The sequence below is a fragment of the Budorcas taxicolor genome, chromosome 20 (genome assembly GCF_023091745.1).
Source record: "Budorcas taxicolor isolate Tak-1 chromosome 20, Takin1.1, whole genome shotgun sequence".
Taxonomy (NCBI): domain Eukaryota; kingdom Metazoa; phylum Chordata; class Mammalia; order Artiodactyla; family Bovidae; genus Budorcas; species Budorcas taxicolor.
Genome location: NC_068929.1, coordinates 44,792,759 through 44,816,815, shown reverse-complemented (window position 1 = coordinate 44,816,815; position 24,057 = coordinate 44,792,759). Strand labels below are relative to the sequence as shown.

Here is a 24,057-nt window from a genome sequence, read left to right as displayed (position 1 = left end):
TACAGCTCTACTTTTCCATATCAAGAATCCTACAATACTTCTCATCAAGGAAAATGATGATGATAAAAGCTTGTTTATCTCCATATTTGGGATACTTAAAACTAATTCTTCAAGAAAACCTTTTGGAGATTGCTTTGGAACAAATTATTCTGAAAATTGGTAAATAAAATGTAGAAATTCTCTTACTTTTCCTTCATGAACTGTACTAAACACTACTCTAGGAAAGATGAAGTTTCTCTTTATAGAAATATTATTCTAGCTAATAAACGAACGATAACAATTAAAGTACTTCCATATGTAACCCCATGGTTGCATAAATCACAGGGTCTAAGAACTGAACAGCAAGGTTGCTTTCCACAGAGAGAGGTATCATGTGCTTCCTGTTGAAAAGGACACACCACCACCACTGAAACAGGTGCCTACACAAAACAGCCGGAATCCGATAGAGCCTCAGACATAAGGCCTAATCCTAGGGAAGTACAGAAGTCAATATAACACATCAAATTATACACTATGGATACAATCAGCAAAATCCAAACACAAGAACAAGGGATCCAATTTCATCAACAAATATTCCACAAAGGAAAAAATAAGAGAGGAAAGAACCTATAGAATTGAGAGAAACTAAAAAGGACACATAAAATGAAAACTGAAACAGGACAAAATTATTAGATGATGCATGCTGGTCTGGGGTAGAGAATACTCTTGGAGTTAGTTTAGTTGCTCAGTCGTGTCCAACTCTTTGCGACCCCATGGACTGCAGCAAGCCAGGCCTCCCTGTCCATTACCAACTCCCAGAGATCCCTCAAACTCATATCCATTGAGTTGGTCATGCCATCCAACCATCTCATCCTGTCATCCCCTTCTCCTCCTGCCTTCAGTCTTTCCCAGCATCAGGGTCTTTTCCAATTAGTCAGTTCTTCCCATCAGGTGGCCAAAGTACTGGACTTTCAGCTTCAGCACCAGTCCTTCCAATGAATGTTCAGGACTAATTTCCTTTATGATTGACTAGTTTGATCTCCTTGAAGTCCAAGGGACTCTCAAGAGTCTTTTCCAAGACCACAGCTCAAAGGCATCAATTCTTCGGCGCTCAGTTTTCTTTATAGTCCAACTCTCACATCCATACATGACTACTGGAAAAACCGTATCTTTGACTAGACGGACCTTTGTCAGCAAAGTAGTGTCTCTGCTTTTTAATATGCTCCCTAGGTTGGTCGTAACTTTCCTTCCAAGGAGTTCAGTTCAGTTGCTCAGTCATGTCCGACTCTTTGCGACCCCATGAACCACAGCACGCCAGGCCTCCCTGTCCATCACCAACTCCCAGAGTCCACCCAAACCCATGTCCATTGTGTCGGTGATGCCATCACAAGAGTCTTCTCCAACACCACAGTTCAAAAGCATCAATTCTTCGGCACTCAGCTTGCTTTATATAGTCCAACTCTCACATCCATACATGACCATTGAAAAAACCATAGCCTTGACTAGATGGACCTTTGTTGGCAAAGTAATGTCTCTGCTTTTTAATATGCTGTCTAGGTTGGTCATAACTTTCCTTCCAAGGAGTAAGCATCTTTTAATTTCATGGCTGCAGTCACCCTCTGCAGTGATTTTGGAGCCCAAGTAAATAAGGAAGGTCTCACTGTTTCCATTGTTTCCCCATCTATTTGCCATGAAGTGATGGGACCAGATGCCATGATCTTTGTTTTTTGAATGTTGAGTTTTAAGCCAGCTTTTTCACTGTCCTCTTTCATCAAGAGGCTCTTTAGTTCCTCTTCACTTTCTGCCGTAAATGTGGTGTCATCTGCATATCTGTTATTGATATTTCTCCCGCAATCTTGAATCCAGCCTGTACTTCATCCAGCCCAGCATTCCTCATGTTGTACTCTGCATTTAAGTTAAATAAACAGGGTGACAATACACATCCTTGACGTACTCCTTTCCCGATTCGAAATCAGTCTATTGTTCCATGTCTAGATCTGTTGCTTCTTGACCTGCATACAGATTTCTAAGGTGGTCTGGTATTCCCATCTCTTGAAGAATTTCCCACAGTTTGTTGTTATCTACACAGTCAAAGGTTTTGGCATAATTAATAAGGCAGAAGTAGATGTTTTTTTGGAACTGTCTTGCATTTTCAACGATCCAACAGATGTTGGCAATTTGATCTCTGGTTCCTCTGTGTTTTCTAAAACCAGCCTGAACATACAGAAGTTCACGGGTCACATACTGTGAAGCCTCACTTGGAGAATTTTCAGCATTACTTTGCTAGTGTGTGAGATGAGTGCAATTGTGTGGTAGTCTGAATATTCTTTGGCATTGCCCTTCTTTGGGATTGGAATGAAAACTGACCGTTTCCAAATTTGCTATCAAAACGTGGTCCACTGCAAAAGGGAATGGCCAACCCCTTCAGTATTCTTGCCTTGAGAACCCCATCAATAGTATGAAAAGGCAAAAAGAAAGGACACTGAAAGGTGAACTCCCCAGGTCAGGAGGTGCTCAACATGCTACTGGAGAAGACTGGAAAAATAACTCCAGAAAGAATGCAGAGGCGGAGCCAAAACGAAAATGCCCAGTTGTGGATGTGACTGGTGATGGGAGTAAAGTCCAATGTATAAAGAACAACACTGGATAGGAACCTGGAATGTTAGGTCCATGAATCAAGGTAAATTCAGTTCAGTTCAGTTTAGTCGCTCAGTCACGTCCAACTCTTTGCGAGAGTAAAAGAGTAAATTAGAAGTGGTCAAATAGGAGATGGCAAGAGTGAACATTGACATTTTAGGAATCAGTGAACTAAAATTGCCTGGAATGGGTGAATTTAATTCAGATGACCATTATATCTGGTGGCTCAGACGGTAAAGCGTCTGTCTATAATGTGGGAGACCTGGGTTTGATCCCTGGGTTGGGAAGATCCCCTGGAGAAGGAAATGGCAATCCACTCCAGGACTATTGCCTGGAAAATCCCATGGACAGAGGAGCCTGGTAGGCTACAGTCCATGAGGTCGCAAAGAGTCAGACACAGCTGAGCAACTTCACTATATCACTACTGTGGGCAAGAATTCCTTAGAAGAAATGGAGTAGCCCTCATAGTCAACAAGAGTCCAAAATGTAGTACCTGGGTGCAATCTCAAAAATGACAGAATGATCTATGTTCATTTCCAAGGCAAACCATTCAGTATCACAGTAATCCAAGTCTATGTCCCAACCAGTAACGCTGAAGAAGCTGAAGGTGAATGGTTCTATGAAGTGCTAGGGGTCAGGGAGGCTGTAATTGAGAGGAAGCCTTGAACAGCTTCTGGAGAGCTGGCAAGGTTCTATCTCCTGGCTACAGGGATGGTTGCAAACACACTGCCTTAAAATAATCCATTAGCCTATACATTTGTTTATGACATTTTTCATATATAACTTAATCATGAAATTAAATGTTTACCTATACATATACTCATACATTACGTATTTCTGTAATTTTTATATTGGTTTCATTTAATACCTCCCAGGTGGCACTAGTGCTAAGGAAGCCGCCTGCCAATGCAGGAGACACAAGAGACACAGGTTCAACCCCTGCATCAGGAAGGTCCCCTGGAGGAGGGCATGGAAGCCCACTCCAGTATTCTCGTCTGGAGGATCCCATGCACAGAGGAGCCTAACGGGCTGCAGTCTATGGGGTCACAAAAAGCTGGACACAACTGAAGCATGGGGTCACAAAAAGCTGGACACAACTGAAGCAACTTAGCACACAGTCCAAATTTTCCTGAAATATATATACATGAAGTGAGATGAAGTGAAGTCACTCAGTCACGTCTGACTCTTTGTGACCCCATGGACTGTAGCCTACCAGTCTTCTCAGTCCATGGAATCTTCCAGGCCAGAATACTGGAGTGGGTTGCCACTTCCTTCTCCAGGGGATCTCTCGACCCAGAATTGAACCCGTGTCTCCTGCACTGCAGGCAGATGCTTTACTATCTGAGCCACAAGGGAAGTCATATATGTATATATATCCCCAAACCTAATACCATGCTAATCTCTTTAGAATGATAATTAAAGTCTCCACAGATTCCATACTTGAGCACTGCACCTTACACTTTACTAAATGGTTAAGAAAAAAAAAAAACTTACCATATATAGCAACTCCAAACACTGGGGAAAATAATACATCACAGAAACAGGGGGTTAATATCCATAATACATGGAAAATCCTGTGAATCTGCTGAACCAATATGTAAAAAGATCAATATCCTAAATTATAAAAACAAACAACATGAACAGGTAACTCACAGGAAAAGAACACAAATTACCAATAAAGGTTGTAAATAATAATCAACCCTTCAACAATTAAAAATAATTTGATCATTCTCCTCTACTATTACCTTGGCAAAGACCAGGATTGATGATACCCTCTACAGCATTAGCTAGGGTGTAGGGAAACCAGCATTCACATTACTTCAAGTGGGAATTAACAAAGATCTTAGAAAATTTAACTTTATCTTTTACATTTTCGAGCAAACTCACGTCTGTTAATTCCTCCCATGGAAATAAAATATAAAAATATGTACAAAAATATATGTTTACAATACTGCTTATAACAGTAAATATGAGAATAATCCAAATATCCATTAATGGGAGAAGTTATACATGAAGCCAAAAATGACTAAAAAGAAAGATGTGTGCTTATTCTTAAAGTTCTCTATAATGTAAGTGCAAAAAGTAAATTGCACACCAGTATATGATGCTAGTGGGAATCATAGCACGCAGCTGCTCTACAGGAGTGAATGCCTACCTAATTCTAACACTGGGCTGAGGAAGCGTGGATATCAATTTAACTTTACAAGAGTAGCCTGCAAGGTGATAAACATTATTACCCCTACTTGATGCTATTAAAGACTATGTGACATTTGCACAGAACTTACAAGAGCCAGTGATATCACTCTGGGACCCAGTGGGCTGCGATGAATTGGAAATTACCTGCAGCTTTCAGTCATCTTGTTCTAGATGAAAACAAAATGGAACAATGTTATCTGACAGCCTACATGTTCATATTTAAGATGGAGGCCACTGAATTGGGATTAAACTTCGTAAAAGTAAATATCTCACATAGACTTATGAATGGTAGCTTCCACGTTCCTGGGCCAAGAGTAGCCGTGCATGGCAGTCATGGGTCCTTGTCATCATCAGGCTGGACGTCATCACTCACTGGTCCTATGTTGCCAATGAACTGCACACCAGCCGCTCTCGCTTTCCTTCAGGTGGTGGCCAAATTCAAAGGTTTGTCCTACTGTTCACAAATAATGGGAAGAACTGAGTAGCAGAATGCATCAGAGGTCACAAGCCAATCCTGGTTCATTCAGCAGGCCAGGGCTTTCTAGGCCAACTGACATTGATGATGATGCTTTCTTCTGAGAATATACAGTCAACTTTTTCATCCCCAAAAGATTAACCTATGTAAGTTATACCAGGATATCAGAATAAAGTAGGGATATCCATTTATCACTGTCTTTTGTGCCACCATGAGATCTTCCTACATGCCCACTATTCTCATTTTGTTTCTGTTAGAGAAAGAAGCCCCCTTCCAGTCCCAAAACAAGAAAGGAAAAATTATAGTTGAATGCAATTATGTTTTCAATTATTTCAGGATTAAAAAGCTCAAACACTTACCAGATAATGTGAGACTGGGCAACCCCTCCTCTCCAAGCCTGCTCTTCATTAAATGAAGACAGTTACTACAGTTTGGGGAGGTCAAAACAAGATATAAAATCCCTCAGTAGGCATAGAGCATGCATTAAGTTTCCTTTCTCCTTTTTGTTACAGCACTGTTCTAGACCAGGTTATTATACGGAACACTCAGTAAATAAATAATGTGAAGAAGTCAAAACGCAGCATTCTTTGCACAATAGGTCTGTATTTAAGTTTTATTATATTAAAACTCTCTGCCTGATTCTTGGATCTGAAGGCTTTTTAACAAGTGGCGTAAACTTGTGGACACACTGCACCTTCCACACAGAACGTCATCCCTGGAGTCGCACCGATCCTGCTTACAGAGAGCTGGAAGCAGCAGCCTTCTGTAGAAGAACTGAGTTCTAGATGACACCCTCTCCTCTGGAGACACAAATACTGAAGTTGTGGTCACACACAGGCAGAGCTGAGGGGCACTCTGCTCTGAAACAAACACTGATGGAAGTACGGGTGAGGCCCTTTCCTCCTTGCTTGAGAATACAGATGCTGCTGTGGAAGTCAAGAATATCTCAGAAACATCCAGTACCTCACTTCTAAAATCTTTTCAGGAGAAAAGCAGTAAATGTTCACCTAAAAAGAAATTCTAGGACATGGTGTAAGTTTCCATTTTATGGGAAGAAACAATAAATACTTTCTATACTTAATCACCACCAATATCATTTGGAGGTAAAAGAGGTTATTTTAATGGACAGAAAAATCTGACTTTTTTCATGAATTAAAATAGGGATTGGTAAACCATTGCTCATGGCCAGCTGCCTGTTTTTGTAAATGAAGTTTTACCGGACTACACCCTCACCCATTTATCTGTACTGTCAACAGCAACTTTCACTCAAACAGAGTTGAGTAGCTGCAACACTGTGTATAGCTCACAAAGCCTAAAATATCAATATTTACTATCTGAACCAATGAGAAAAAGTTTTCCAACCCCTTTGTAGAAATACTGCCACGCTACACTAAGGCTAAGTAAAACTTCATCAGAAAGAACACTAAGACCACTAAAATCAGAATACAAAAATACAAATAACATGCTTGCTCTGATTCAGGCACTTTCAAGATCATAGTTTATTTATTACTTCAGATAAAAAGATAGTATACATATTAGGGAATCCCTTAAAACTCAACTCTAGAGTTATACACCATCTAGTACTTTTGCATTGAAGGTTAACCAAAAAAACCTCTAAACACCTGAAAGCCCCACTAGTAACATGAACTATGGTAATAAAAAATTTGACATTTAATTTGTTCAATATATACTATTTACATTATGAAACCAATGGTGATCCAATAAACAGTGATAAAGAAATAGTAAAAATAAACTTTAAAAAGCAAAGGTTTATAATCTTAGAATGTGCTAATTATCATAATTGTATATAAAAATTAAAACGCAGCAGAGCTTTCTGTTACAAAATTCTTAATCATCTGAGTTGTAGTCATTACTTGCTAACAATTTACATGCAACATCTGCTAGTACTGACATTTGATTGTTTTCCCCCAAGAAAGTGTGAGTAGATATTGAAGAGCAGACATTAATTTACCTGTGGACAGAAAAAGATAAAACTGTACTCGAGATTAGTACTGGTCACAAGCCTCTTCTCTATAGAAATGATAAAAAGAAGACCAAAAAAAAAAAAATCCAAAAAGGAGATACATAGGCAAAGAGTACCATGAATGGCACAGCTCAAAAAATGTTGGGACCAACTGAGCCATACATCTTTTCTCTCCTTAATGATGAGAGGTCTATTTTGCCACCAAATTATAATGACTGTAGCAAGTAAGGGGCACCAGGTGTACAACCAATTAAATCCTGCAAAATACTAAGATGGGCAGGGGTGGCCAGAAGAAGGAACAATTTATATATACTTCAAACTATATACAGCATAACTGGAATGCAGCTCATCCCAAACTGGCTGTGTGAGACAACTGGACCTTTATGACTTAATAGTTAAAATTATAACAAGTGTAATAATACAATAGATTTACATGGGAGGCAAAATCAAGGGGCACTTTATATTACTTACTGTGTATTTCAATTTAAAAATAATTTGCTAAGTATACATCTCAACTGAGGTCTATGTATAAAATGTCCCAATAGATACAGATATTTACCTTTGGTGAGTTAAAGGCCATTTTGTGACTTCTGTCTGAATTGCAGGCAGAACATTAGATGGACACGCACATACGGGAAAAACTCAGCCTGAGGTAATCCAAAAGATGTGCAGGCGAGGAGACCGGTGGTACTTTGAAAGTCAAAGCACACCAGAAACCCGCAACAGGGAACAGTGAGGATGGCAACAAGGAATGGAATGCCAATATGGCAGTCAAACTTTTTTCAAAACAGAAAGAGGAAGGCCTCTCGTACCAGCAGAATCCTGCATACATACACAAAAGAATAAGCCACCCACCATTTCAGGAAACAAAAGCCAATTACAGTGTGGAAGTACAAACTGCAGAAACCCAGAAGTCCATAGACGAAAAAGGACTGGTTCCCGCGAGAGCAGGGGGACCCGTGGTTCTGGGCAGGGTCACTTGGTGAAGGCGGCCACCACCGCCCACAGCACCTCGTTGGTCCCGGCCTTCAGACACTCCACCTCCGGGTCCAAGTCCAGGAGCTGCCGCACCCGCTTGGTGGCTACATCATACTGCTCGTCCAGCAGGGGCGCAAACGCGTTCTCCAGGACGTCTGAGGCGTGGGCCAGGTAGAGGAGGGCCAGCAGGCGCTTGTCCATGCGGTGAGGGTCGTTCACCCACTTGTCGAGAACGGCTTCCTGCACCTTCTTGATGAGGCGCTGCTTAATGCTGTTGTTGGTGAGGGGGTGCGTCGTCATGTCAAAGAGGAGGAAGTTCTGTTTCTCTGTTGTCAGTACGCCCTTTTCTACCAGGTTTTTAGCTAATCGTTCCCGCACGTTTCTTAACTGATAATGCAATTTTAATGGATTCCATGTCTCACCTAAACAAAAAATTCCAGAAGTTAGAAAGGATAGGTATTAGTTGCTAATTTTATTAAATTCTGTATTATTAAAATGCACAGTAACATCTGACATTTTTTCCTCCAGAGAAACAGTAGAAAATCCAGTTGTTTTCTTGTTAACTAAACCATGAACCCTTGAGGGCCAAGGCCTTTGGTTTCTAAGCACCTGGCAAATGATTTTCAGGTAAAACAGTTACTCAAAAGACCGAACTGAAAGCAGTCTCCTAACCAGTTCCCCTAATGTGGAAATAAGCCAAATATTACATTAGGTTTGCCTTCTCTCTAGCTATTGTCAAAACGCAGCCAATAGCAAACTATGAACTTTCTTTCCTATTAAACATCAATCTGCAACAAACAGAGACAAGAGTTAAAAAGTTTCCTGATGAATATGTCATCCCTGAAGCTGCTACATATACCTGCCCTATAAAGCTATGAAAGCTTGTTGCTGCTGCTGCTAAGTCGCTTCAGTCCTGTCTGACTCTGCGACCCCATAGACGGCAGCCCATTAGGCTGCCCCGTCCCTGGGATTCTCCAGGCAAGAACACTGGAGTGGGTTGCCATTTCCTTCTCCAATGCATGAAACTGAAAGTGAAAGTGAAGTCGATCAGTCGTGTCTGACTCTCAGCGACCCCCTGGACTGCAGCCTACCAGGCTCCTCCATCCATGGGATTTTCCAGGCAAGAGTACTGAAGCGGGGCGGGGGAGGGGTGGGGGGTTGGGGGGTGTGTGTGTCTGCCATTGCCTTCTTCCATGAAAGCTTGTTAGGCAAATGTTATTCTTTGATGACAAATAATATACAACTAATTACAGATGGACAAATCATTTTTATCATTTCAATCTTGCTATCTATGCACATTCCCTTTCAAGACAGAAACACTAAAAATCAAATATTTTTCACTGAAACAATTTTTTTTCTGTATAGAAGACCAGAAGGAAATACAATAAGATAATCTTGATTATCTTTGGGATTATATGTAACAAATTTTCTTTCTTGTATTTTCTGTAGTTTTCAAATGAATCTCCAATGAACATTTAACTATTTGGGTAATTTGAAAAAAATACTATAGTAAGCTTCTAAATTGGGACACGGTAGAGATCAACCATAGGCACTTACTATTATATACAAAAGCTGTAAGACTGAAATTTCGTAATATTGAGAAAAAACACTGTATTACTGTCTACTACAGCAGTCATTAACTACCGGGTTGCCCAAAAAGTTCCTTTGGTTTAAGTGAAAATAAAGGACATGTTTTTCACATTTTCATTTTTACTAAGAACTTTACTGAACAACATATTCACCATTTTGTTCCACTACTGTTTGCCATTTTTCAGGCAACGTCATAATTGCATCTTTCCAAATTTATCTTTTAGAGCAAAGAACTGTTCCAGGTCCCTCTTACAGTCTTCCAGGGAAATGAAATTTTTTCCATTAAAAAAATTCTGTAAAGACCGAAATAAATGGAAATCTGAAGGTGCACTGTCTGGGGAATATGGCGGACAAGTCAGAACTTGTCGGCCAAGCTGTGACAGTTTCTGGCTGGTCATCAAAGAAACACGCTGTTATCCTGACGGAAGACTACACGTTTTCTGTTGACTAATTCCAGGTGCTTTTCGTCGAGTGCTGCTTTCAGTTACTGGTCTAACTGGGAACAGTACTTGTTGGAATGAATCCTTTGGTTTTCCAGAAGGAGCTCATAACAGAGACCTCCCTTCCAACTCCACCATACACACAACATCACTTTCTTTGGAGAAGACCAGCCTTGGTGTGGTTAGTGGTAGTTCATGTCACTTGCCCTTGATCTTCTGCTTCACATTACTGTACCACATCTACCTCTCATGACCCACGACAATTTATTTTAAAAGCAGAATGTTTTCCTTACATTTCAGTAGAGAATTGCATGCAAGGAAACGGTCAAGAAGTTTTTTTCACTTAACTTATGTGGAACCCAAACATCAAAACAATTAACATAACCAAGCAGGTACAAATTGATTTGGATACTCTGGGTATGTTGGCTATGTGCCATGTGGAATAACACTGACTGTTCTCAATTGATGTCTTGATTTGATCTCTATCAACTTCAACTGGCCACCTGACCATGGAGCATCACCCAGCAAAAATTTCTAGGACGGACCTTTGCAAACCACTTCTGACACATTCAGTCTCAGCATCTTCTCCAAACACCGCACAAACCTTTTTTTTTTTGCATTTCAGTTTTTACCCTTTCTTGAAATAATAAAACATAACATGCCAAAAATGTTGCTTTTTTCTTTCATCTTCACTATTAAATGGCTAGACAAAAATTCAATTTTGATAAGTTTTTAAGTGTTCACTGATATGACAGCTGTCATAATACAATCTAACAAAACTGTTTCAAATGAAGTTAAAGGCAACTAAGAGCTACTAGAGCCAGCTTATAGAGAAAAAAAAGAATGAATCTTTTGGCCACCCCAGTATACACAGCTATTATATTTAATTTAAAAATTCAGAATTCCCTTGTGGTCCAAAGGTTAGGACTCCATGCTTCCACTGCAGGGGGCCCAGGTTTGATCCCTGATTGGAGAGCTAATATCCTGCAAGCCATACAGCCAAATAAATAAGGAGGGAAAACAACTGTTCCTCATCTGCCCTAGCCACTTTCAAGTGCTATTAGCCAGCTTCAAGTACTCATTAGCCAAGTGGGGCAAGAGGCTACTGAATGGAAAGCACAGAAAGAGAACATTTCCATCATCACAGAAAGCTCCATACTAGTGTTCAAAGTCATTTTGCCATACTTAACACTAAAGAAAATGGAGCTATGACTAAGTAATCAGTCTCGGACTTACCTTTTTACCTTTTGAGAGAAACCTAACTGAGCCTACTACTGCCCAAGCCTATCACCTAAAGGCACATCTCAGGAAGTAGAGCAGAAGATCTCAAGCAGAGCAAAGGAGTAACACTGTTAAAAAGGCAGAGATCCCAGTTGGAGGAAGCTAGGCAACTGCAATATGCAAAGAAGTCCTAGGAAAGAGAAGACTATGCAAAGTAAGAGCTCTGGAAATCCACATGGTATTTTCACTTAGGTATGATGAAAAAAGGCGGCACATGGGTTAAGATGACAAAGTCCACAGAGGGTAAAAATAAGGTGGGGGTGTTGGGGGGGCCAGGGGCACTACCATAAAGCTGTAGTGTGAACAATACCAAGAGTTCACAGAGGGCTAGAAAAAATCTGAGTCCCAACTGGCTTAAGTGGGAAGGTCTCACTGAATACCAGGACATTTAGAAAGAATTACAAAAGGCTCACATCTTCCTATTACGGCTAAACTAGGCCTTCAGTAAAGGCTATTCCAGACCCAGCCTAACAAAGCTTACAACAAACTGATCCACAAGTAACTGCCTAGCAAAACAAATTTCAACGGTCTTTAAAGACAAACAAAATTCAGCACACAACAACATGGCAGTCACAGTGTCCAGCACCTAATAAAAATTACTAGTCTTGTAAAGAAGCAGTTTTGTGACCCAAAACTAAGGGGTGGGGGGGAATCAATAGAAACAGTAAACCAGGGAGTTAGTTCCCTGGTGGACCAGTGGTTAACACTCCATACTTCCACTGCAAGGGATGCAGATTCAGTCTCTGATTGGGAAACTAGGATCACAAAGCTTGGCCACACAGAAATATATACAGAGAGAAAACAAACTTTTCAAATAAAAAACCATGGCAAATCAGCTTCCACAAAAAATAAAATAATCACTGCATTCAATTTTCTTGATAACTTCAAAAAATGAAAGGAGCTGAAATATATCTGAGGCCTTATTAGATCTTAAAACTTAGTGCAAAAGAAAAATATAACTCAGTAATAAATGAAATTCTACTTGTTTTCAATTTTTGGTATTAAATTAGCCCACACCTACATTTAATGTTAAAAAATCATTAACAAAAACAAAAAAGAGAAACCATGAACAGCAACTTGAGAAAGCACTATAGCACAGTAAAAAGGGTGTAAGAGCAAGTTCTGGAGCCAGACTACTTGGGTCTAAATTCCAGTTTGGTCATTTCCTCACTGTGCAACCCTGGGCAAAACTTCTCTATTCCTCTGTATCCGCTATGTAAAGCAACAAAAACAACTCTTTCCAGCTCATAAGGGTTATTATGAAGATTAAGTTAAAGATATATCGAGTTCTTAGAATAGAGACTGGTACAAGGTGTGTTCTCAATAAACGTTAGCTATTATTTACCCGTGTGCAAGAATCAGCACTTTGGCAGCAAGAATTTATCCTATTAATAATGGTCTAAAAAATCATATGAGGTACTGAGAATGCAGTATTAGTAAGACATACTTCTAACTCTAGAAATTTTAAATCAAGTGAAGGGAAAAAGATTCATAACATAACAGTACTGGCTAGAATAAGATGTAAATAAGGCCATAAAAACAATATGAACCAAGAGCCCAAAGGAATAAGAAATATCCTGAGTTTGATGTTAAAGGGCACACAACCTTTCAAGGCTAGTCATGGCATTCATTTTTTTCCCACTGTTGTACCAACCCACTATCTCCCCAATAAATGCTTGCCTGCTCTACCTTTCATCAGAGTTTGTGTTTCATTTTTTTTCCTAATGTCACTGGCAGGCGGCAGGCAGCCTAAGACACTAGACAAGACTTGGCTAGGCTGTGTCTTCTGACACTCTTACATGACTTTTGGAAATTTAATAAACATAAAATAATCAACAGCCAAATTTACAAAAGCCCATAAAAAATTATAGTTCAAATCTAAGGTTAATTAACTATACTTATAATAATAATCTGTCAGTTATCAAAGAAGTACTATTCCCTGGCAACTCACTAGTCAATCAGGAGGGTAGTCGAGGTCTCAGATAACATCTTGGCCATCTATTCTCAAATAATGGGGGATGGGGGAGATTTTTAAGATTATTCTGAGACTCTCACAGATTTTTTCTTTGCAGACCTAAAAAAAAGAATCCCTCCAATGCTAGTATACAGTGACTTTTTCCCTCTCTTTGGAAATAAATGGGTATTAGCTGTTTATAACATACTGTCTATGGTACAGAAGTCATGCTAAAAAAGTTTATCCACATCATATCCACAATTAACTCTCACATTGCAACCAACAGAACAAGTAGTGCTTACAAAGTTCATGTGACAGGTTTCTCAAATCTAAAATATGTTAGCTTAGTTTAGTGTTGCTACTAAAAAAGAGAAGAGCCCAAAATAATGTGTTCCATTTATGACTGAACCTTCTCACCGGCAATCATTTCTGCCTCAGAGGAAGTGACCAAAAAAAAAAAAAAAAAAAAGACTCAGACATCATCTTTTGAAGCAATTCCCAAGAAAAGAGCAAATCTTGTGTGTTCACTCCAACAAAAATGTTGTTCAGATCTCCTCAGATATATTTTTTAAATGAAATTCCATAAGCACAAAGCTGAACGAGTATAGGTAACATGTAAATGTTGCTTAACACTACTTTGAGTACTCCAAAAAAGGTACAATAAAACAACTGAGTGGTCAAAGTGTCTTGGCACCCTGACATTGCTATCTTTTATTCTACTGGGCCTTTTGTTCAACTTTATTTTTTAATTTTTGTTTTAGTTGATTTACAATTCTGCCTTTTATTTTCAAATAACTAAATTAAGCTAAATACAAAGAATGAAGTTACCTCTGACATTAGCATATTTAAGACAACAGTACAAACTGGCATGAGAGGAGGCGAGCTGGATAGTGAAGAGAAGATACAGCAGAGGTTTAGTACGCTGTGTGTGCTCAGTCGTGTGACCCCACGGGCTGTGGCCCACCAGGCTCCTCTGTCCGTGGGAGTTCTCCAAGCAAGAATACTGGAGTGGGTTGCCATGCCCTCCTCCTAGGGGATCTTCCCAACTCTGGGATTGAACCCAGGTCTCCCGCATTGCAAGTGGATTCTTTACAGTCTGAGCCACCAGGGAAGCCCAAAGGTTTAACCTACACTATCTACTAAAGATTTAGCTGCTTCATTTTAGGCAGATGTTCAATGTCTTTTAAATACACTGCAACAAACCCCCAATGAATGAATACTATTCAAAATTCTAGATTAAAAGATGTTACTATGATTTGTATTGTCATTCACCCTAAATTATTTACTATGTGAAAAGACTTTAAGTTATATAACCATATTTTAAACGTATACATTTATAGCTCATTTTTTTTAAAAGAAGGAAACTGAGAAGTTTACTCAGTTCTTAACGTTACTTATATCCCACTGCCCAACAATTACTTCAGTGAAAAAGACACACTGGCAGGCACCTAAATAATTTCACTATAAAAAACTTCCATCTTTCTTGACATCATATTATCAAAAAAAGCAGCTGTGTTCATAAATTTGGCACTCCAGTGACATCTTGTGACCAAAATGATCAATTACATGTTTAAGACTTCAGAAAGCAAACAAACTATTCTCAAAATGGTAGTCTTTAAATAAACTTCTTAGTCTTTGCCTCCAATATATACATTAATTTTTTTATTAACAAGTAATAAGTAATATATGAAAATTGGTAGTTTTAACAGGCATACATATATACACTGCTGAGCACCAAAGAATTGATGATTTTGAACTGTGGTGCTGGGGAAGACTCTTGAAGAGTCCCTTGGACTGCCAGGAGATCAAACCAGTCAATTCTAAAGGAAATCAGTCCTGAATATTCATTGGAAGGACTGATGCTGAAGCTCCAATACTTTGGCCACCTGATGCAAAAAGCCATTTCATTTGAAAAGACCCTGATGCTAGGAAAGATTGAGGGCAAGAGGAGAAGGGGACAACAGAGGATGAGATGGTTGGATGGCATCACTGAATCAATGCACATGAGTTTGAGCAAACTCCAGAATATAGTAAAGGACAGGAAAGCCTGGTGTGCTACAGTTCATGGGGCTTCAAAGACTCAGACACAACTGAATGAATGAACAACAGTACACACACCACAAATAATAGTAAGATGAATCACTGGATGTTCAGCCTCCCACCCCAGGTAAAGAAGAAAGCTTTACTCCAGACTCCTTTCTTTATGCTGAAATTACAAGTCATTCCTATTATACATCAGGACTTTACATGCTTTTCTTTTATCTTCTCCATCTCAGAGGTAAACCATCAGACCAACATAGGTTAATCATTCTTTTTTCTTTACACACAATCTGACTCTCTAGGCATACGTATCACTCAACAATACAGTACAATACATGGTTCTGAAAACCCAGAAACAAGAACAGACTTAGCTGTGCAAGGACAGGCCCACCAATTTTTACCAGGCCCTCTTCTTATCCTTCTGAACAGGAACACTTTCTTCTGTCTCATTTTTGACCTTCAAAGGCCCAAATCAAGTCCCACTTTCTCCAGCTACTGAAGCTCCCAATGATTTGTTTTCTCTGGGGGTAATGCACTTATGGCAGGAAGTGAAGAAGAACTAAACAGTCTCTTGATGAAAGTGAAAGAGGACAGTGAAAAAGCTGGCTTAAAGCTCAACATTAAAAAAACTAAGATCAGCATGTGGTCCCGTCACTTCATGGCAAATAGATGGGGAAACAATGGAAACAATGTCAGACTTTATTTTGGGGGGCTCCAAAATCACTGCAGATGGTGATTGCAGCCATGAAATTAAAAGACGCTCACTCTTTGGATGTAAAGTTATGACCAACCTAGACAGAATATTCAAAAGCAGAGACATTTCTTTGCCAACAAAGGTCCATCTAGTCTAGGCTATGGTTTTTCCAGTGGTCATGTACGGATGTGAGAGCTGGACTATAAAGCAAGCTGAGCGCCGAAGAATTGATGCTTTTGAACTGTGGTGTTGGAGAAGACTCGAGAGTCCCTTGGACTGCAAGGAGATCCAACCAGTCCATCCTAAAGGAGACCAGTCCTGAGTGTTCATTGGAAGGACTAATGTTGAAGCTGAAACTCCAATACTTTGGCCACCTGATGCGAAGAGCTGACTCACCTGAAAAGACCCTGATACTGGGAAAGATTGAGGGCAGGAGGACAAGGGGACAACAGAGGATAAGATGGTTGGATGGCATCACTGACCTAATGGAAATGAGTCTGAGTAAACTCTGGGAGTTGGTGATGGACAGGGAGGCCTGGTGTGCTGCAGTTCATTGGGTCACAAAGAGTTGGACATGACTGAGTGACTGAACTGCACTGAATGCATTCAAAGAACATCATACCGTTAAACTCTAATCTGTTATTAGAAATATACAATTGTTGCCCAAATGGATTTTAAGACTTAGTATAGTAGCACTTCATTTTATGTTTTATAGTACTTACGTCAGTACTGCTGCAATAACTGGTATTTGATACCACTTATTATCTTGAAGCTACTAAAAAGTTTTACATCAACAAGCTAACCCACAGAACTGAACACTTAAAAATGGTTAAAATGTTGTTAGGTTGGATACAATTTTTTATTTTAAAAAATTAGCAATCACTATCAGTACTTTAACTAGGTGGGAAGAAGGTATTTTCTTAATTTAAAAGAAATGTGCTTTTTCCCTTTCTCCCACTGCAGATTTCTTTCTTTTATGCTAAAATTACTAATCATTCTTATTTACATCAGGAATATGCAACCAAAGTACTACAGGTAATAGTATTTTGGCATTAACAGCCATACTAAACTTCACAGGATGCTGTTCAAAAAAAATTTTTAAAGGCACTTTCTAAGTATCAGCCTTCTGGTTTACACCAGTTCCTGACTTAAATGGGCACTGTTTCATAAAGTCATAATTATATCTACTACTTTTGAGAAAAAGTTATAGACTTCTGCCCTCCTTTCACTCCTTAATCAGATAAGAACAATGTATACCAGCTCAAGTTGAAAACCATGTTCAATTATCATATAAATTGAGTACTGGATAAGCTACATGCATAAAACATTACATTCACATATAAAGTTTAAGAAGTATATAGTCACCTTAAATGGTAAGATTCAACTCTTTGCAAGTCATACTCCCTACATAGCATGTGCACATAACAAGCATATAAACTATCAAAGGAAATCTGGTGATCTAAGATATACTATCAAACCATATCCCCATGTGATGTTAGCACATACAGTGTAAGATAAAGAGCTCGTTGATGGAGGGAGAGTCTGGAAACACCTTCACAGGGTTAAGTTGCACCAAAGTGAATATCAAAAACACTGATTTAAGGCAAGACCCACTATATACCATAAAAAGAACTTTAGCACTCTTACTTCCCAAAAAAGCTAATGACAACTTTAAGAAACGCTCTTTTTGGTCAGTTGAGAATCTAATTACAAATTCTAATTTGCACACTATACATAGTAATGGTCCAGCAATGGCAGTACAATATAAGCAGGACACAAAGACTGCTTAGGCCAGTGATCTCCAGAGAACGCAGAAATAATCTGTCAGGGGACAGTTAGAAGTTATTAACACTTCTATTTCCATCTAAAAAATCACATTTGCTGATTTTTAACAGGTAGAGTTAATATTCATACCCTCACTGAGCCTCTGTCAATGGCTACAGTTTGCCAAACAGGTGGAAGGCTCACGCAAAGAGGGCTGACAGTGTTCTGAGCACTGTGACACAGTCCTGGTACGTGCTGAGTAAGCACCTAGTTTTAACAAACTTTGATCAAATGGGTAAAGTAATTTTAATTTAAGATTTCCTACAATAAAAAAAATTGGAATTGAACACAACACCAACATCACAAGCACAAAGAAGGAAAAAGGGTCACATTAAAGTTTCTCTTACTCAATGAGGTAAAAAGAAAATTTATCAACAGATCTACCAGAGTGTGGGCCAAAATAACCTCTCAAAATTACCAAGACAACCTTGTGAAAATTTATGTTCTTTACCATAAAGGAAGAATGAACTCTGCCATAAGTATAAAGTACTCATTTATTGCTCTATTTGCTAGGTTTGGAATATGTATATTTATGTTTCAAAAAACATGCAAAACTCAATCTTTTACTGATACAAGAACATCTTCATAATACAACTATTACTGTAGAAATTCCATTGATAAGTGAGAAAAATAACATGATGTTAATTACTAATCTCTGATAACATCCAAATGTTTTTGAAAGGTACTCTAAATAGTAATATATTTGGACATGAAATGAGCATAAATATATACAGAAACTATGTTTTATATAACAGTAGAGAGGAAGAGCAAGATAACTCAGGTCCTATAGTCAAGGAGTTCACTATCTAGTAGGTTAGACAAATAAACAAGCAACTTTAAAGTAAATGTAGTCATCAGTGCTATCAACAGGTAGCTGTTCCTTCATATGGCTGTACGTCCTGTCTCCTTAAAGTTAGGGGAGGCCATGTGACTTGCTCTGACCAATGCAGCGTGACCCACACATCTTTTCTGAGCAGAAATTTAAGAGCCCAGGTGATCCTGATACTTTTCTTCTCTTTACACTAGTGACTGACAATACTCCAGATGGTGGCAGCTCCATCTGCCTGGCTGCCAAAGTGAGAATGAAGTTGTCTGCGACTGATGTACAGCATGAGTGAGAAATGAGCTTCTGTTTTAAGCCACTGAGGTTTTAGGGTTGTTTGTTTCCACAGCTTAACCTAGCCTATCCAGAATAAGGTAGCATGAAATAATTTTGACAAAGAATGACAGGAGCTCTAAGGAAGTATACATAATCTCAGTCACACCTGCTATCTCATTAAAGGTGACGAAATCTTAAAAACCACAGTATTCCTCATTTAGTGACTAATTTGCTTTCAAGTTTGTCTGCTGCTGCTGCTGCTAAGTCACTTCAGTCGTGTCCAACTCTGTGCGAGCCCATAGATGGCAGCCCAACAGGCTCCTCTGTCCCTAGGATTCTTCAGGCAAGAACACTGGAGTGGGTTGCCATTTCCTTCTCCAATGCATCAAAGTGAAAAGTGAAAGTGAAGTTGCTCAGTCGTGTTCAACTCTTAGCGACCCTATGGACTGTAGCCTACCAGGCTCCTCCGTCCATGGGATTTGTCTACCACTAAACAAATTTGTGGCTATTTTGTCCAAGTTCCTTTCAAAAGTATTTAAATTTTTACAAAAATCTTTCCAAGAATTCAGTTTTCAGCTTATACACAGAAGCTTACCGCTAAGTAATTCAATCCAGTTCTGGACCGTTTCTGGAGGCTGAGTCTCCTTAACGTGCTTCAGAGCTTCATCAAGAAGAACATCCCCTGTTGGAGCATCTGACTTACAAATCACCTACAATGTAATGAGTAAGAATCACATGATCTATTTGATCTCTTTAGATTAAAAAAAAATTATGTAAACATTTCACCATGCTTAAATCTCCAAGTGTTCATGCAGTTATCAAAGTTCAGATTTTCAATTAATTCCATATTAAGGAAATCCTATATTTAACCTAACCAGATTAGCCACAATCATAAATGAAAATATAACATAAACAAAAATGTGCCTTAATGAGTAAAGCAAAATGGTAGAAGAGGTTATACTCATTGCAATTCCCTTCACTGCTAAACCTTGGGCTATCTGATACAGAAATTTATTTTTCAAACATTTATTAATTACAGAAACAGACTCAATTACATATCAGAATTCGGTATATAATAAAGGTGACATTTCACATTACTGGAGCAATTAATTTTCCAACAGACATTACTAAAACAAGTGGCTAACAAATTAGAGGTAAAAAGGAAGACTTGGCTCCTCAGAGTTTACACTGTAATAAAAGATAGATTTAAATATGAAATATAATTGAGAGAATGAGCAAGTTTTCTCAAAACTGTGACAACCAGCAGAAACCCTGAAAATACCAATAGGTTTGATTACATAAAAATTTTAAATACTACAAAACATTAAGTTAAGATGGATATAGAATCCACTTGAAGAACAGAACAATCCAAGGGACTTCCCTAGTGGTCCAGCAGTTAAGACTCTGTGCTTCCAATGCAGGGGATGTGGGTTCCGCCCGTGGTCAGGAAACTAAGACCCCACGTGCCGTGTGGTGCAAAAGAGTAGAAAAATCCAGAAGTAGGGGATGACAGAAGAAAACACTACACTGCTTTAGAGTTTTTAAAGCCTTCCATAACACTCTTGGCTAAACAAATCTCTAGCTGAAATTCTGTAATATCAAAGCTTAACTTTTATATCATTGATACTTTGTTAGCTATTAAAATATTATGAAATTTAACAATATTATTTTTAAAATGGGAGTCTTTCTGAATACTTGTCGTTGGCACCATGTCCCTTCCTCTTTGATCAATCTTAGCACATTACTGACGGGGATTTCGGCAGAAACTGATCCCTGTGGCAAGCAATTTGTTGTGTAAGTGAATACTGAAACATTTCTCATCAATAACATTCATGTACAAAAGACTAATGTATTAATATGTCTCTGGTCAATAATGAACTATAAAAGGTTAAAGAAAATACAGTATCTACTTCGGAGACAACATGACCCAATGGAAATATCATTAGAAATACAAGCCACAAATCTATTTTTAAATTTTTTAGTTGTTCTATTTAAGAAGAAAAATAAGTACAATTAATTTTAATATATTTGAATTAACCCACCATAGCCAAAATATTGACATGTAATTGAGATATTTCACATTCTTATTTCTCCATAGTAAGTCTTCAAACAGCCATTGTGTTTTTATTTACAGCATGTCTATTTGCATGATCCACATTCCAAGTGTCTAGTTCACAGACATGTGGCTGGTGGCCACCATACTGGACAAAGCAGATATAGAACACTTTCATTATCATAGAGGGTTTGACTGGAAAGTGCTATTCTGGGCCATGCTTATAGTAGGGTGTCAGAATAAGAAAAAATAAAAAGCCCTGGGATAAAAAGTTGTATGTCTATATGCTGTGGTCATGCCACCACTTCTTACTTTCCATTAACTCCCAAAATCGACTGCCATCTGGCCTCAACACACCGCATGCCCATCATTTTGAGACAAGTGTCAGGATTATAATAAACCGGGTATAGCTGGCTATTTTTTCTTAGGTCAGGGATCCATAATATTAATGTAACATTACTTGTACTTTCTATTACTACTAGTACTTAATGTATATATTTCACTGATAATTAAAAATTCCTAAGGTTTTTGTTCCCCATAAATATATGGTTGCACAGCAAAACGGAAATAAAAATTATATTCTGCTTTATGACAAATATCTAAAACAGTAATTTCAAAACTAATCTCATGCCAGTTCATTTGACTCTACTTTAAATGACTAAATTTAATATTCCATGAGGAATATTTTCTGCTATACCATGTCTACTGTGTATATAATTTTCAAAAATATATTCTTTCCCATAGCATTATTATTCTATCTAGTACATCAATCAAAAAATGTTCAGTTTTCACCCTAAAGCATTTTGGATTCACATCATACAATGCATTATGAAAAAAACAGTTTTGAAACACCCTACATCCCCCAAGAATCAATGACAGACGAAGAGAAATGGCCTTAAATATTTTAGACTGAAATGAAAGTTAAAAATTCTAGAAACTAGTCAACACCTGTATTAACACAGACTTTAACAATGGAGAGGAGATCTGAAAAGTATTTGTATTCTGGCAAAAAGATCAATAGCCTACGGATAGTTAATTTGCACAGTATCACTTCTGTCAAGTCTTCCAAATCATGGTTTTCAGGAATAGCAAATAGAGTTTGGGAGTCTTACTGAATATGCAGGATGCAACGGCTGATGATCCTAACAATGAATCACATTAGTCATTATGTACAAAGAACCAAAAAATCAAAGATGCAAAAAAAAGATATGGAATCATGATTCAATAAAGATTTAACTTTAAAATCAACTTCAACTTCTGAAAGCTCTTAGTAAAACAACATGGTTCTACTGTATAATACAGCAAACTTATTCAATATCCTGTGATAAGCCACAATGGAAAAGAATATAAAAAAGAATGCACAGGACCAGTTCCTCAGACCTATCCAAGAGGCTGTCTCCTGAGCTACAGTAAGGTCCTCAATGAAACTTAACTTGAAACTTAAAAAAAAAAGAATGTATGTATACACATAACTAATTACTTCATTATATAGCAAGAATCAGCATAGTGTAAATCAACTATACTTCAATAAAATAGAAAACTGTTAGTAGAAACATTCTTCATCTTTAGGCAGCACAAACTCTTCAAAAAGGCTATGTTATATAGGTCCCCTCTTACCTTCCTTGTTAATAGACTTTTACGTCTCATTCCACAAGCCTCTAGCTGTAACCTTCCTCTCAACGCTAATTCAATCAACATACAGCCACGTAATCCAGATGATATACAGTCATTCCAAAACGATGTGTAACCCTATTTTAAAAAGAGAAAACAAAGGAGTTAATTTACTTATTTCAAGAAAATAAGTATTTTTTAGCCAAAGCTATTTCTCGTGCCTTTTACCTTTCATATCTTTCTCTAATTAAAATCAAAATACTGAAAAAATACAAGTGCTATACATTATTAAACTAGGATTTTCAAGAACTTACTGTCTTTTCACCACTTTCTTACACGTAACTTTGGAAGTCACTAAGTTATGTGCTAATTAGGCCCTTTCAGACTTCAGGGTTCACCCATTCAGTTAACCTGAGATCACAGTGGTTTATAACATGGGCAAATGAAGAAGCTCAGGAAAAATAATCTAGTCCAATGCGGCCTCATGCAGAATTAGAACATCGTTCAATGCTGTTTAGGATAAAAACACAAGGTTAAATTTGGATGAATATATCAGAAAACTTAGGCATGGGGCCATGCCTAGTACTCTGAATAACAAACTGCAAAGCAATCAGATTCCAGCACCTCCCAACACACAACCCCAGGTGAAATTTAAGGGCAATAACCGAGGTGGATAAAAAGGCTGGACAAAATGAGACTGATAGATATCTAGGGATTTGGGAACACTCAAGTGAAAACAGGCACTCTGAGAGCTAACAACTGGGTCTGTCCAAATTACAAAGCCATGAAGAGTTGCCAACTACTAAAGTTACTCGACTTCCCACGTGGCGCTAGTGATAAAGAATCGCCTGCCAATGCAGGAGACCCAAGAGATGTGGGTTCGATCTGTGTTGGGAAGATTCCCTGGAGGAGGAAATGGTAACCCACTCCAGCATTCTTGCCTGGAGAATTCCAAGGACAGAGAGGAGCCTGGCAGGCTTCAGTGAGTACTCAACTCTGAAGAGAAATCAGCAGCTGTCACTAGTCCTGTTTAAGACTCAGGATAAGGTAACATACGATTTTGGTGGGCGGGAAAACAGGTCAAAGCATCCTCTAAAGAAAGGAGGGCCTAGACTCAGGGCTCTGGTGCTCTCTTGGGGTCAGTCTTGGTGCTCTGCCAGGCCACAGTGGGCAGCTTGTATTTAAGACGATGACTGACTACCATGGTCCACAGGACTTCACT

The 24,057-nt window shown here is 38.5% G+C and overlaps 1 protein-coding gene across 1 annotated transcript in view; it reads right to left on the bottom strand.

The window, feature by feature from the left end:
• Positions 1-6,768: 6,768 nt before the first annotated feature.
• The window catches only part of GOLPH3 (golgi phosphoprotein 3), a 45,701-nt gene continuing 28,412 nt past the window's right edge, over positions 6,769-24,057 (bottom strand). Inside the window, exons 2-4 of the mRNA XM_052659094.1 lie at positions 22,842-22,973; positions 19,767-19,881; positions 6,769-8,671 (exon numbers count right to left, since the gene is read on the bottom strand). Of these exons, the coding sequence (XP_052515054.1) occupies positions 8,247-8,671; positions 19,767-19,881; positions 22,842-22,973 (672 nt within the window). The 3' untranslated portion in view covers positions 6,769-8,246. The remainder of the gene's footprint in view (positions 8,672-19,766; positions 19,882-22,841; positions 22,974-24,057) is intronic.